This window comes from Epinephelus fuscoguttatus, linkage group LG7 (genome assembly GCF_011397635.1).
Source record: "Epinephelus fuscoguttatus linkage group LG7, E.fuscoguttatus.final_Chr_v1".
Lineage (NCBI taxonomy): Eukaryota > Metazoa > Chordata > Actinopteri > Perciformes > Serranidae > Epinephelus > Epinephelus fuscoguttatus.
The window spans coordinates 31236107-31252163 of record NC_064758.1 but is presented as its reverse complement, the minus strand read 5'-3'; the positions used below and the strand labels follow the sequence as shown (position 1 = coordinate 31252163).

The 16057-nt window shown below is 42.7% G+C and overlaps 1 protein-coding gene across 1 annotated transcript in view; it reads right to left on the bottom strand.

Moving 5' to 3' along the window:
• Positions 1-5487: 5487 nt before the first annotated feature.
• Positions 5488-16057, bottom strand: part of bmp7b (bone morphogenetic protein 7b) — a 34352-nt gene continuing 23782 nt past the window's right edge. Inside the window, exons 3-7 of the mRNA XM_049582015.1 lie at positions 15811-15959; positions 12820-13023; positions 11657-11733; positions 9291-9401; positions 5488-6644 (exon numbers count right to left, since the gene is read on the bottom strand). Coding sequence (XP_049437972.1) covers positions 6495-6644; positions 9291-9401; positions 11657-11733; positions 12820-13023; positions 15811-15959 — 691 coding nt within the window. The 3' untranslated portion in view covers positions 5488-6494. The remainder of the gene's footprint in view (positions 6645-9290; positions 9402-11656; positions 11734-12819; positions 13024-15810; positions 15960-16057) is intronic.

Sequence of the window (16057 nt, the reverse complement as noted above, 5' to 3'; positions counted from 1 at the left end):
CTCCTACCTCCTCCACCTCCTCCTCTCTGCTGCTGACTGAATATGTCTTCACTTCTTTAGATCAGGTACTGATACCGAGCAGGCAGTACAAGTCCAAAGCTCATATTACTGTTACAAAAAAGGACCTCATACTGTAGCGTGTGGACAGACACGGTGTATAGTTGTCCAGCAGAGGGCAGTGTAAACCTGTGTTGCTGCCTATTCACACACACACACACACACACACACACACACACACACACACACACACACACACACACACACACACACTGGTCTGGTTTGTTCCTCACAGTTTTTTGAATGCATAAACACCAACACTGAGTCTCTGAAACCATTAAAGGGATAGGTCGTTTTTTTGAAGTGATTTTCTTTATGGGGTGCTTATCCATAGTCAGTGTATTACATACAGTCGATTTATGTTGGCACACCAGAGTACCGCCCAGGAAGCTGAGAAATGTACAGCTGTGGTGGGGTCAGTGAAAAAAACAACAACCCAATAACATATTAAGTGTATGCTATATTTAGAATATTTTTATTGCTTTACCTTGCAATCAGACAACCAGCCCCAGCTCCAGTTCCCCGTCCATGCCGCCAGACTCCATTGAAAAAAACCCTGTAATTTTAGCTCACTGAACACAGGAGCTTCTTGTTTATTGCTGCTTTGATCAGTTAGTTAGTTTGTGTTATTGTGTGACTTTGGTGAATCTGAACTAACTGTATTAAACACCAAAGTCACACAATAACACAAATGAAATAACAGTTTGAAGCAGCAGTAGACCAGCCGCTCCTGCATTCAGCGATGTTAAATTACTGTTTTTCTCAATGGAGCCTGATTTTGAAGAGAGCGATGTACCGGCCTCATTTTCCTGTTGGAAATCACTGTCTGAAAGTGAGGAAATTACTGTATGTAATATAGTGTATATGGATACGTACCCCAAACAACCGCATTTCAAAATGTCTGAACTATCCCTTTAACACTCGTGGCCAATGCATTAACCACGGGTGCCAAAGTGAATGCACATTCTCTGCTTCACACTCAGTTTGTAATCCTACAACACACTTTCTGTAAGAGTGTAAAATCAGTTCACTGCTTTACACTCTGTTTGCAATTTAGTGACACACTCAGCAAAACTGTGAACAGCCTTTCCACAGTGACACATGTAAAAAAATGACTGATAGTGAGTTCACTTACATATCAGAGCTCGAGCACTATAAATAGGCCACAGGGGAAACATTTGGTTTGGACATGAGTGGAGGCCAATATTGGACAGAGACATGTGGATTAAGTCAGGCCCTTTCACTGTGACATCTCTCCACTTGGTGCATGTATAGGTCCTGTTTGTGCTTGTGTGTGTATTTTAGGCCTGTGTATGTATGTGACAACAGAGTGAAAAAATTGAACTTCCCCTTGGGGATTAATAAAGTATATCTTCTTCTTCTAAACGGGGTGTAAATATAGACAGTGCAGGGGTGGAGGGGCCTGATGGCCACCTGGAAATACGCCCGCATTCAAAGAAGAACATGTCAAATCAAAAATGGTGTGATTTTCTGTATTTGCCCTCAAAAAGGCAAATCCACCTCCAGCATAGTTTACTGTTTTTGTAAAATACTATCAGTCTATTTATTCTACATAAACTATAAAAAAACCCCTTTAACTTCACTATAAAAAAAATATCTACTTAAATTCATAATTTCCTAATTTCCTTTGCAGTTATTGTCATGTACAGATATGAAATGATGATTGCTGGGGAATATCAAGTCTCTGTTTAATCATGTAATGAGACAATATGATTTACAGCAGCTAGTTTATGTGCAAAATTTTTCATGACTAATAAGCTGGGCAAATGTGCAACCAGATAAAACATAGAAGCCACAGTAAGACACACTGTTGTTGTAATATATATATATATATATATATACAGTACAGGCCAAAAGTTTGGACACACCTTCTCATTCAATGCGTTTTCTTTATTTTCATGACTATTTACATTGTAGATTCTCACTGAAGGCATCAAAACTATGAATGAACACATGTGGAGTTATGTACTTAACAAAAAAAGGTGAAATAACTGAAAACATGTTTTATATTCTAGTTTCTTCAAAATAGCCACCCTTTGCTCTGATTACTGCTTTGCACACTCTTGGCATTCTCTCCATGAGCTTCAAGAGGTAGTCACCTGAAATGGTTTCCACTTCACAGGTGTGCCTTATCAGGGTTAATTAGTGGAATTTCTTGCTTTATCAATGGGGTTGGGACCATCAGCTGTGTTGTGCAGAAGTCAGGTTAATACACAGCCGACAGCCCTATTGGACAACTGTTAAAATTCATATTATGGCAAGAACCAATCAGCTAACTAAAGAAAAACCAGTGGCCATCATTACTTTAAGAAATGAAGGTCGGTCAGTCCGAAAAATTGCAAAAACTTTAAATGTGTCCCCAAGTGGAGGCGCAAAAACCATCAAGTGCTACAACGAAACTGGCACACATGAGGACCGACCCAGGAAAGGAAGACCAAGAGTCACCTCTGCTTCTGAGGATAAGTTCATCCGTGTCACCAGCCTCAGAAATCGCAAGTTAACAGCAGCTCAGATCAGAGACCAGATGAATGCCACACAGAGTTCTAGCAGCAGACCCATCTCTAGAACAACTGTTAAGAGGAGACTGCGCGAATCAGGCCTTCATGGTCAAATAGCTGCTAGGAAACCACTGCTAAGGAGAGGCAACAAGCAGAAGAGATTTGTTTGGGCCAAGAAACACAAGGAATGGACATTAGACCAGTGGAAATCTGTGCTTTGGTCTGATGAGTCCAAATTTGAGATCTTTGGTTCCAACCGTGTCTTTGTGAGACGCAGAAAAGGTGAACGGATGGATTCCACATGCCTGGTTCCCACTGTGAAGCATGGAGGAGGAGGTGTGATGGTGTGGGGTGTTTTGCTGGTGACACTGTTGGGGATTTATTCAAAATTGAAGGCACACTGAACCAGCATGGCTACCACAGCATCCTGCAGCGACATGCCATCCCATCCGGTTTGCGTTTAGTTGGACGATCATTTATTTTTCAACAGGACAATGACCCCAAACACACCTCCAGGCTGTGTAAGGGCTATTTGACCAAGAAGGAGAGTGATGGAGTGCTGCGGCAGATGACCTGGCCTCCACAGTCACCGGACCTGAACCCAATCGAGATGGTTTGGGGTGAGCTGGACCGCAGAGTGAAGGCAAAGGGGCCAACAAGTGCTAAACACCTCTGGGAACTCCTTCAAGACTGTTGGAAAACCATTTCAGGTGACTACCTCTTGAAGCTCATGGAGAGAATGCCAAGAGTGTGCAAAGCAGTAATCAGAGCAAAGGGTGGCTATTTTGAAGAAACTAGAATATAAAACATGTTTTCAGTTATTTCACCTTTTTTTGTTAAGTACATAACTCCACATGTGTTCATTCATAGTTTTGATGCCTTCAGTGAGAATCTACAATGTAAATAGTCATGAAAATAAAGAAAACGCATTGAATGAGAAGGTGTGTCCAAACTTTTGGCCTGTACTGTATATATACGCTTAAAACTCTGTGCATGTGTGTGTGCTTCATAACTAGTAACTACGGCAAACTAGAGCCCATCATAACAACCTTACACCACTGCCCTGCACACAGAGAAGCAAAAAGTCTCAAGTGTTTTACATTTATATTATTATGTGTAGCTGGTGCTTCGTCCATCATCCATCCATTTTCATCCACTTATCCGGGGCCAGGTCGTGGGGGCAGCAGGCCAAGCAAAGCACCCCAGACGTCCCTCCCCCCGGCAACACTTTCCAGCTCCTCCTGGGGGACCCCAAGGTGTTCCCAGGCCAGACGAGTTATGTAATCCCTCCAGCTTGTTCTGGGTCTGCCCCGGGGCCTCCTACCAGTGGGATGTGCCCGGGACACCTCCAGCGGGAGGCACCCAGGAGGCATCCTGATTAGATGCCCAAACCACCTCAACTGACCCCTTGCGATGTGAAGGAGCAGCAGCTCTACTTCGAGCTCCCTCTGGATGCCCGAGCTCCTCACCCTGTCTCTAAGGCTGAGCCCAGACACCGCATGGAGGAAACTCATTTCCACTGTTTGTATCCGCGATCTCATTCTTTCGGTCACTACCCAGAGCTCATGACCATAGGTGAGGGTTGGGACGTAGGTGGACCAGTAAATCGAAAGCATTGCCTTCCGGCTCAGCTCCCTCTTCACCACGACAGACCAGTGCAGTGCCCGCATCACTGCAGAAGCCATACTGACCCACTGATCCATCTCACGCTCCATTCTACCCTCACTCATTAACAAGATGGTGCTTTGTCTGTTTATTAAAATGATGGTTTCTGTTTACTGCACTGATGCAAAGTTTCGGGCAGCACGGTGGCGCAGTGCTTAGCATTGTCGCCTCACAGCAAGAGGGTTCCTGGTTCGAACTTGGGGTTGGGGAGCCCTTCTGTGTGGAGTTTGCATGTTCACCTTGTGTCAGCGTGGGTTTTCTCTGGGTACTCCAGCTTCCTCCCACAGTCCAAAGACATGCAGGTTAATTGGTGTGGGTTAGGGTTAGGGTGTGAATGGTTGTCTGTCTCTGTGTGTCAGCCCTGTGATAGTCTGGTGACCTGTCCAGGGTGTACCCTGCCTCTTGCCCGATGTCAGCTGGGATAGGCTCCAGCCCCCCTGTGACCCCCAAGAGGATAAGTGATTATGGAAAATGAATGAATGAAAAGTTTTGCAACAGATGTTAATGTTTTGCTGGTTTGGTTTAAGGTTTCGTGTTGAGTGTGTAGTTTTGCAGCCTGGGCCTGTACTTTCAAAGATGGTGTCTGAGCAATCAGAAAAACTATAATCAACCAAAACACTGTGTGGGCTACTAAAGGCAGAGTATGTTGACATAAATTACATAAACATGCTGTATGGAGGCGGATACAAAAACATCTATTTGTTATTAAAATCCAGGGCTCATCTTGTATTAGAGGACCCGATAATTCAGCAACAATGTCAACAATTCAACATGACAAGATAAATGGATACTTAGCACAGGACTGTTGGATTTGATGTACTGAGCCTCTGCTAAAGGAGTGTTTGCAAAATTGAAATCCTCTTATGTCCACAGCAAACATAATAGAACTGTGACTAGCTTTACAGTAGACAGGAAACACAGAGCCCATGCTTTACATTCAAATGCATGTGCAAACATCCACCCACCCAAAGACAGAAAAAAAACCCACATCCACCTCACAGGCACAAACCACACACAAAACACGCACAAACACAGCATCTAAACATAAACCTGAGGAAACAGAAAAGTTTTCAGTTTGCTTTTGAACGTGGAAACACTCCTCAGACAGATCTCGGGTCAGCAGGTAGAGGATGTTGCTACAATCAAAGCAAATATTTGTGCGGGGGAGCGTGTTCAGAAAGTGCAACACCAGCATGTTGGAGTAATTCTGCTTCCCATCCAGATTAAACAACACACCTCGAGGTGGTTTTGTTGCTTTTCTCCCAGTTTATTGTTGTACCAGTTCAGCAGTAAAACATGGTTGAGACATCGGAGCACACCGTAGAACATCTTAGCCAGCTCTCAATAAATAGACCTTTTAAATATGACAGATTGTATTACAGCAGAGGAATATAAACCCGAAAACATCTCGCACACAGAACAAGATGCTCCGTACAAAGCTCCCTCTCTGACAGTTCAGCTGATTGCTGCTATAAAAATGTGCGTCATATACGGAACAGCTTCGACTGATGAAATATGGAGACATTTCCACAGGTCCAAATTGTCATAAATTGCCTCCCGCCGTCAGCGTGTAGCGTACACGTGAGGCAGGGAGAGGCGCATCGAGTTTCAGCTCGACGCTCGTGTCAAAGTCGCTTTCTGTCGACTTGTTTTCGTTCCCTCAGAGTTTGTGTGTTTGTTATCGTGTGAAAGAAAAACAGGCAGCATTACATACAGGAGAAAACACAAGTGACATTCTAGGAAATAAATACACTTCTTGCTTTGAAAAAAAAAACAACAACAAATATTTACACAGTATTGTACATGGAAGAAATTCAGAACATCCATCCGGGTCTCTCAGTCATAAAAATATATTTATATATATATAATAAAATCTACAGTAAAAGAATCAACTACAATAACAATTATTGAAATAAACAAAAGATTGTTGACTGTGAATGAATATACAGTACAATCACTGCTTTTAATGTCTTGTATACACAGTAGGAAGCACAAACGTGAGTGTGTGTGTGTGCGTGTTTGTTTGTGCATGTGTGTGTGTGCATGTGTGGCGAGGAGTCTGAAACTGATTGAAAGTCCTGTTCAGCCACAAAACATCGTGTTTACTTCAGGACAGCCTTTGAAATGTAACGAGAGAATCATTCGCACAGGTTTCATATGTTTCAAATGGCGCCTGACAGCAAGAAGAAGCCCTTTCTACTTGTGTGTGTGTGCATATGTGTGTGTGTGTGTCTATGTGAAGATGCTGATAACCTAGTGGCAGCCACAAGCTCTGACCACCATGTTGCGGTATTTCTTGAGGATGACATTGGAGCTGTCATCGAAGTAGAGCACTGAGATGGCGTGGAGCTGTGTGGGGGCACAGCACGGCTTAGGGACCGTCTCCGGGTTAATAAAATGAACCTGGGAAGAGAAGAGGGAGTTCAAATGTTAAATTCATCATTACATCACGAATGAAAGTTGACAAAAGGTAAAAAGGATGTATCACACACAGCCCAGGGTGCCCTACACGTTTTCCCAATGAATTTTCAAAACTCTTCCACAACTCTTTCAGAATATTTCACCCAGTTTCCATGACTTTATTTAAAGGTCCAGTGTGTCGGATTTAGGGGATCTATTGGCAGAAATTGAATTTTATATTTATATTTATATGGAATTATAATTTAATAACCAGGTCCGTTTGTTTTGGAGAGGAAGAGACCTCTGCGGATAATCTGGCTTCTGGTTAAAACCTCCTGAACAATGAAAACTGAAGGCAACCCAACAGGGAGAAATTCCAGCTGGTTGTAATCTGCATCCTCACCACTAGATGCTGCTAAATCCCCCTAAATCTTACACACTGGACCTTTAAGTAGTTTAAAATGGGTAGGCCTAAATAGCGGTTCAACCATATCTTATTACACACTCTTCTCTGGCAATTCCAGATAAGCAAACTGCTCATGCTGCTGACTGTATTTGTCTGTCAGACATTTATGCAAACAACTAGCTGCGTAAGCCAAAGATCATATAAATGTCAAAGTAATTCAACAGCTTGGGTTACACTTTTAACAAGCTGACAGGCATTTATTTTATGTTAAGCAAACTTCTGATTTATGGACATGTCTGGTACTTGTTTTGCGACCTTGTCTGAACCTAAGCGTTCATGATACCTTACCTTAGATTAAGGGGGTGATCACACAGAAATGAGACGCTAGAGACACGGACACTTCAAAGATGCTTGAAATGCTGGAAGCGCTTATTCAATGCATGCTAGCTACTGGCGTCTGATGCTCAAAAAGTTGAAGATATTTTAACTTTTCAGCATCTATGCGCGTCCAAAAATGCGTGTCTAAAAAGAAGCGTCTACAAAAACGTGTGTCTAAAAATACGCCGGAAAAACGCCAGTCTAAAAAGACGCTTGAATGCCGGTCAGACGCGTCATATCATAGGAAAACAATGGTTTTACTGGCGTCACGTTTCTAGCGTTTCATCTCGGTGTGATCGCTCCCTAAGGCTGATCGCTTGCCCTGTCCAAGTGGATCAATGACCCAACACAGTGGGCAGATTATTAATGTCTAGAACATGATACCTGGTGATTCAATTACATATGTATATTTGATATGTATATATGCTCAGATCCCCAGGTATCACAAGGCTGAGTGTAAATATCCAAACTGGTAAAAACAAGTTTGATCTACAGGCTGAGATTTAGTTGGAGACAGTCTGATGATGCTGTGTTGTATGACTGTACTACAGAAGCCTTAGCTATAACTGTCAGCAGGATCATTTTGTGATTCACCACACTGACAGTGAATATTCACACATCTTATGGGCTTCAAATTTCAATGTGAAAGCCGTGGTTAACTCGCCACTGTCATGATCCTGGGTTTCTGTTTATATTCTGTTATCTTGTGGACTTTGTTTGTGTTCCTTGTTTCATGTTCTTCATTCATGTTTTATCTGTTTCCTGTTTTATTTCAGATATTCTCTCCTTTGGTGTCTTGTCTGGTTTTACTTCCTGTCTTTGTGTGTTTTCCCGCCTATTTCTATCACACTTGTCTTCCTTCAGTCTCGTTAGTCCTTCCCTGTTCCCAGAGTCTTCCCTTCACACCTGTTCTGTATAAGCCTTGTTTGCTCCACACTAGTGTTCCCCATCACACCCTTGTTGTCAGCCAATCCCCATTGTCCTCCTTTTGCCCGTGTCCACCTACTCCAGCTGCGTCTCGTTCTTATGATTAGTCTTCTGTTTATATATACGTGTGTGTTTCCCTTTGTTCCTTGTCAGTTTGTGTTCATCCTCATGTTCTTGGTGTCGTTCCTTGTTCTGTTTCCTGCCTGATGTTCAACGTATTATCCTGGTTGATTTTCAGTTTAGTTTTGGTTCAGTTACCTGCCAGTTTTGGATGTTTTTCTATCAGCTCTATTAAAAGTTGCTTTCTGGTAACCTTCAACCTGCCTGCTGCTCTGCATTTGGGTCCTTCCTGAGCTAATATATGACAGCTACATAACAGCTTTTCGGCATTTTCGTTTCTCTCCTGATGTGATAGCAGTTTTCCCCCAACAGGGGGCGCGGCTGCAACGCCACCATGACGCAAAGCTGGTCTGGCCCATGTGTAACATGTGACACTGGTGACATTTCAACCGTCACACGCTATATTTTAAATTAGAAATACTTCGAGTATCGATTTTGCTTAATGTTAGATGTGTTTTAAGATTTTTATAAACACATTATACAACATATATTCAAAACTTTTCCCAAACATCTGTAAACCCAAACCATTTCCAGACCTAGTAAACAGTTTTCCCGACATTTTTCCAGGAATTTCATGACCGTGGGAACCCTGAGGGTCATACACTGAATCAAAGTAGTGTGGACACAAAGCATGCGTAAAGCCTTATCCTGTGTCACATCACTGATGACAGTTTACTCTAAAGCACAATCTGCAGCTGCTTTGTACCATTAAATACAGTAGTTCCAACAGCGGCTGCATTGTCTTGACAGATGATGAGATGATTAGACTCTTAACATGACTGCTGGGTTTTTTGTTCCCTGCTTTCATGGTTACTCACAAGGGTTTGCACAATGGCATGGTTTGTGGCGTTCATGTAGGAGTTCAGCGGGAAGGCACACTCTCCCTCACAATAGTACGCCGCATATCCTTCTGGAGCGATGATCCAGTCCTGAGAATGGGGAGGGAGACGGAGAGAGATTTAGGGTTGGTGAATTGGGGAAAAGGTATGATGTGCTGGAAACAGAAATACAGGGTGTAAAAGTACCTTGAGTATGCCTCAGTATCAGTTACACTCAAGGTGTGTCTGGAATTTGAGACTGGATCTGGCCCACAGATACAGACACAGTTTTGCCAGTGCATGCATGGGGCCAACTTAAGCTAAATATTAGCTCCAGTTAGCAGCCAGATTTGAGCCAATGGTGGCACATAAGATTTTAGAAGTGAAGGGGACACATTGAAGCTCTTCTAGGGGTTTGTAAAGTTGACACTGTTGGCCCTACCCCTCAGACAAAATATCTCCTGCACCCTCCTAACACCCTTAGTCATCACACTTAGAGGTATGACGAAGTAAGCTGGGCGTACACTGTAGCATTTTAGAAATGTTGTTGCAAAACCTCACGATTTATGTGCTCAATGGACAATGAAACAGCCTCTCAGCCGCTGCACACTGTTCTGGCTATTGACAACTGTCAATAAAGATTAGTTTCACAGCTCAGAGGCAGGTAGAAGTTTGTTTGCTTGCAGAAGTCTGTAACATTACACCAGTGTGACTCACACAGATGTTAAACCGGTTAAAATTGTACAGTGAATGCCTAAATAACAAAAAGAAAATCTCAAAGAATCCCACAAAATGACTATTCGTATATCGATTACCAACCGCTTTACCTAAAATTGTAAAATAAAATCTGAAAAACGCAAACATTCTTCCCAAACACGTGCTTTTGTGCTTATTAAGTCATGAGTTAATGGATGGGGTTTTTTTTATCTTTCTTTTCATGCTTTTGTTGTGTTTTGATTAAATTAAGTAGCACAAGAGGGCAGCGTGGAGGATATTAATTGAATAGGTGTGGCAACTCAGGCCCCTGGCATGCAGGTAGAGAGACAGAGAGAGAGAGAGAGAGAGAGAGAGAGAGAGAGGAGGGGGGGGGGGCTGAGAGCCAGGGAAATGTTTGACGCATCAATGCTTAGATGACTGCAGAGACGCTACTGGTATTTATGCTTTGGATTGGTAATAATTAATTTGATCTGCACAAGTAAAATATATGTTTGTGAGATGTGATGCTTATTAGGGAAAGTGAGCAATCCATTAGTAGTTTCACTTATTCATTCACTGCGGCGCAGGTTATTTTTTGGGTTTGTGTGATGGCGTCTCATCAGGTTAAAAATATTTGTTCACCTTATTTAGCCTAACATTTCATGTGTTTGTGGTTTATGTCTGAGTTGTGTTGAGTTGTCATTTGATTAGCTTGATAGCAGAATATATAGATCAGTGGTGTATATATCATTTAAAGGTTTAAGTTGACATGATTCAATTATGAGTTTGTTCTTGTGAACACACGATGTCTGATTATGATTAATAGTTTATTGAGTTAGCTAAAGGGATGAACATAAGAGGTTTCAGTGAACTAATTCTACTGATTGAACTGACTGATTTAATCAACATGATTTTATGGTGTTTTCTTTAAAGTTATCAACATATTATTGACTGTTTCTTTGTGTGGAAACCAACTGCTTCATTAAGAAAAGGAAAAATGAATGGAGTTGTTCAGCGCCCTCTGTCGTCCTCTATGCCGGGTCGAGTTTAGGCAGGCATTGAGTCTGAAAACCAAAATAACTCGACAGTGCTAAGAAAGTATGATTTGAAACGTGTCACTACAAACAGTCTCATGTATGCCAGAGTGGCGCACGTGCCTTGTAACTCTGCTCAGGTGGAGCTCATACGCAGGTGCATGCTCATGCTTTGAAATCGTTTTGCTTTTGGTAAACGTGGACCCCTATGACTTTAATTCATGAAGAACGTTGGCCGTTTTTGGATCCTGGAGGCGTGCAAAAAAACAACAACAAAGTTTTCTTTCGGATTTAACATATGATGCCGTGGGTAACTGATACATGAAGAATCATTTTGCAGGTGAACTGTCCCTTTAAGCTCACACGTATGGTTACAAATGAAACTGACTCAAAGTGAGAGAGTAAAAGGACACAGTTCAGAGAGATTTTAGTGAGAGCATCAGGCTGACACTATAAGAGTGTGATGGACTTGTCCCCTGTGGAAATCATACCCTTGGGCTAAAGTATTATGTGAGCTGAATCTAGCGTGTCATTTATCAGGATTCTGGGATGAGACCTGCAACCTGGAGTGTCTGATTTAGGCCTCTGTCGGGGCGAGCACTTTTGGGCTATCTGGGAGAGGAATGTTTTCCGTACCTGCCACCCCAAGTCTCTGAAGCTGACGTAGAGCTCATGCTTCTTACACGCCTGCTTCTGATCAGTACTGCTGTTCTCTGAGGAAGAAGACATACACACAGAGAGATTATACTTCAACACATGCGCTATTATGCCATCCAGCTACGAGAGTGACTATTTACTGCATTCAGACCCCAATTAGACAGAGATGATAAAGAACAGAGCTAAACAGAATCCTCATACAAAACATCAACGTTTAAACAATGGCTGAAGGAAATCACCTCCAGATACAGCAGCAGTTTGGTAATTGTTTCAAATGAATGGGCCACCCTGCTCAGAGGTCACTGTGCTGGGCTTTGAGTTTCCACTGGATGGAACAGATGTGCACACAGAGCAGGCTCGCCCCTTGTTTCATAACTTACTCTCTTTCCTTTCTCTTCACTCATTTCAACATTTCTTTCCCCCTTTTACCCCAATCCACGTGTTAAAAAAAAAAAAAAAAAAAAGAATCGTCTGTTTTCTATCTAATGGTATCTCTCTCGCTTCCTCTGGTGACCTCTGGGGCTCTGTGGTACATTAGTTCCTGAGAGTGGTTCACATTGGAAATGATCATGAGCGACTGGTTCTCATCATCCAGTTAAAGACCGCTGGTATCCAAAGTTCCAAACAGGCCCATTTGGTCCATGTGTTGTGGCCCTGGTTGCCCCACAGCACACCGCAGATGTGTTCTGCCATAAAAGCCTGCGCTGCCTTACCTCCATGCAGGGAACTTGGCCCCGACTGCTATGTAATGCTTGTGTAAATAAACAAAGACAGCAGAGGGATATTTGAAGCTCAGGCATTACAGTCTAATGTTTCAGCGCTTCACATAAACACAGCCCGCTCACACCTCTAAAACAAAGGCCCCGAGTATGCATCGCTTGTTTTGTCCTGCAACAATCACATCAGCTCCAATGGCATACTTTTGTCAGTCCGGATGTGTTGTGTATTTGTGGATACATGTGTTTGCATGCCAATGAGTGCACACTGTATGTTTGGAGAATTCACATATGGTCCGACCAGTCATCTGCGGCCCATTCCATCGATTCCTTGCTCAGCCAACAAAAGAACAACACAACCGCATACATCAGTGTAGACTATATACAACACGCACACACACATGCACACACACATTGTGTGTTTACCTGCAACATTGGCCACTCGCAGCGCCTCTTGGCTCTTTGTCCCTTTGGAGCGGTTGGGGTTACGCTGCTTGGCCCCCCCTTGCGCTGAACGGATGCTTCGCAGGTGCACCTCAGTGGCTTTGAAGAAGGCCACCATGAAGGGCTGTTTATTCTGAGGCCCACTGCGACCAATCAGCCCGGCCACACGAGGGTTGATGCTCTCTCCTGTAGGGGGAGACAGAGAGAGCAGCACAACAGGTGTTGGCATCACAGAAATCTAGATTTTATTCAAACAAGGTGATGTGAGAGGAGAAAAGGAATGCTTTGGAAATCAAATAAATGTGTGCCCACTTGGTGTGCCGGTGTTTAGAGTTTATTTTGCATGTGTGTGGTCGTCCCTTTGCTCGCTGCAAACACTTTTGTCTGTTTTACAAATGAGATTTTCCTCTGTGAATTCCTTTCCCTTTTTCTCATCCCTTCTCCACCTCTGAAATGCCAAGAACAAATGTAGCACTGAACATCAAAGCCTCTCTCCTTGTGCGTGAGTGCGTGTCTGTGTGGGTGTGTTTGTGCATGCTCGTGCATGTGCTCTCCTGCAGTGTCTATCTACTTCTCACATAGAAGAATGTGTGTCTGATCGCCGTTATGTGGTAAATCAAGGCTTCTGGTCGCCGCTGGCGACGGGATGTCCCGTGTGCCTGTCTGTGCATGCTCACCCATAACCCTTCATACACAAACACACACTCATGGATACAGCCTCTCCAGCACTCCTCTCCCCGACATGAAAGCAGTACAGTGTCTGTTTTCCTCAGCTAACATGTAACATCCTGCCATCCTGTAAGAGATAATATTCTCAAACACACTCTTGTACTTCACACTGTTTGCTGATAAAGTTCTGCACTGACTAACATCCGAGCCTTGTGATGACAAACTGCTGCTGAGATGTTATCCTTTTGATAACACGGTGTATTTTCTGCATGCCTGCTAATGATGCTGAGGGTATGACGGATGGAGACGGGGATGAATGACTGATGATGAATGATGAGGAGCAGGGTTTGATTTATCTTTGCTGTGTACACACGCAGAATGAATTCAACAGATTCTTTGGCGTGTGAGAGAACAGCCATGATGTCAATACATGATGTAATTTGGATGTTTGTTAGAAATCCAACAATATCAACTCCACATTACAGTGACACACACAGTTAATTTGGATTTGTTTGACCTCAAGAACAGAGTTAACTTGTTGCATTTACTTGTAAGCTTCTATAAATGCTATCGCTACACAAATCTAGCATTACGTTTTACGCTTTATTTTGCAGTTTTTCCGTAGTTCCGAGTAACTTCAGTATTATTTTACCTGGGCCTTATTTTCACATGTTTTTTAGCTGATTCAGTTAAAGTAGTTACCACCAGCTATCAACCAGTTTCCACTAAGGGATACTTTAAAATGTAATCAGAGTAAGAATAAGCAAGATTTTAAAGGGTACCTCTGGTATTTTAACCTGGACCGTATTTTCTTATGTTTATGTGTCTATCACAAGTCACTTATTTTTGAAACTGGTCCAGTACTGAGCAAGAGTGATGCAGCCAGCAGTGGCGAAAACCGGCTATAACGTAACCAGTTGGGGCATTTGTGCACCGTAAATTTACGTTCACTTAAAGTGGGTTTTTTTTTTTGCCAGAGATAGACCTTGTTGTCATAGAGTAAGATCCTTTTTGCTGTACACAAACAGCCGAATCCAACAGATTCTATTTAAATGAACACCAGTTTTACCATCGTAAAGCGCACTTAATTTAAAGCTGAGAGAAACAGAATAAAACTCATAAAAGGTGTATTACTTCATCTCTCCACTGTTCCAACAATCACCATCTCTGGTTTGGTTGAAATATAACCTCTGATTCATCCAGTTAGATGTGAAAATATTCTGACTCCATACATGCTTAAATGACTGTTTATTCAAATGGAGTCTGGTGGGTTTGGCGATAGTGATTTTGGGGCTGCTTCTAGTTAAACAAAAAGGATCTGTCTCTGTTGGGATCCTTTCCATAATGTTGTTGGACACTTAAAAAAACAATCTGGCCCTGTCAGTGGCAAAAACAAACACTTTCAGTAGATGTAAATTGACAGTGCGAACATGCACTTTGATTACAGCCTGTTTTTGTGGCTGCTGGCTGAAGTTCTCTTGCTTAGTACTGGACCAGTTTAAAAAATTGTTGTCTCCATTAGTCAATTAGACAGTTGTATGCCTCTGCACAACTGTCAAGTTGCACTTACAGTTTGCATCCATGTCCATGAAAACATGGACCCCCTGGCATCGCAGAAGATCGGCACAATCAGCACAGTTTCAAGGTGGACACCCAAAATTAGTCTCACCAATTCAGTAGCTCAAATTTAAGGAGACTCCCTCAAGGCCGCCTTGAGATATTGCTTTCATAAGAATGAAACATATGCAAGGTCACAATGACCTTGACCTTTGACCACCAAAATCCAATCTGAGTCCAAGTGAATATCTGTGCCAAATTTGGAAAAAAAAATAAATAAATCCCTCGTGGTGTTCTTGAGATACCATGTTCACAAGAATGAGACAGACAAGGTCACAGTGGCCTTGACCTTTGACCTATGACCACCAAATGAAATCAGCTCATCATGGATTCCATGTGGATGTTTGTGCAAAATTTAAAGAAATCTCCTTGAGATATCATGTTCACAAGAAAGGGAAACTGGTGGATAACTGGTGGTGACTACTTTAACTGGTTAAGCTACTTTAACTGATACTTACAATTCTTAAATTCAAATGAAGATGGCTCCCATTTACCACTAAGTAAACCTTTGCAATCTAAGTTTAATAATTTATTGTAGAATTCTCGTTTACACTGTCAGAAAGGGTGTTAATTAATCTCGTCACCTTGTCTTTGCACCTTTTGTTTTTGTCGTTTTCTGATCTGTTTTCTTCATCTTCAGCTTACTGTCTAAGTGCCAGGGAACAGACCCATCTGTGTGACACTCACCATTTGTGCTCTCCAGGGCGAGCTGTAGACCCAGGTTCCTGCCAGGGTTCAGGACCCAGTGGTTACTGGTGGCTGTAACATCGAACACCAACCAGCCCTCCTCTGCTGCCCAGATCACCCGCGAGTCCAGCAGAAACAGGTCTGACTCCCTGTACAGGACACAGGAGATAATGAAGTCAGAGATGAGCACAAGTCAACAGGGATTATATGCACAATTACAAAAGATAGGTTGAAGCCATGTGACAGG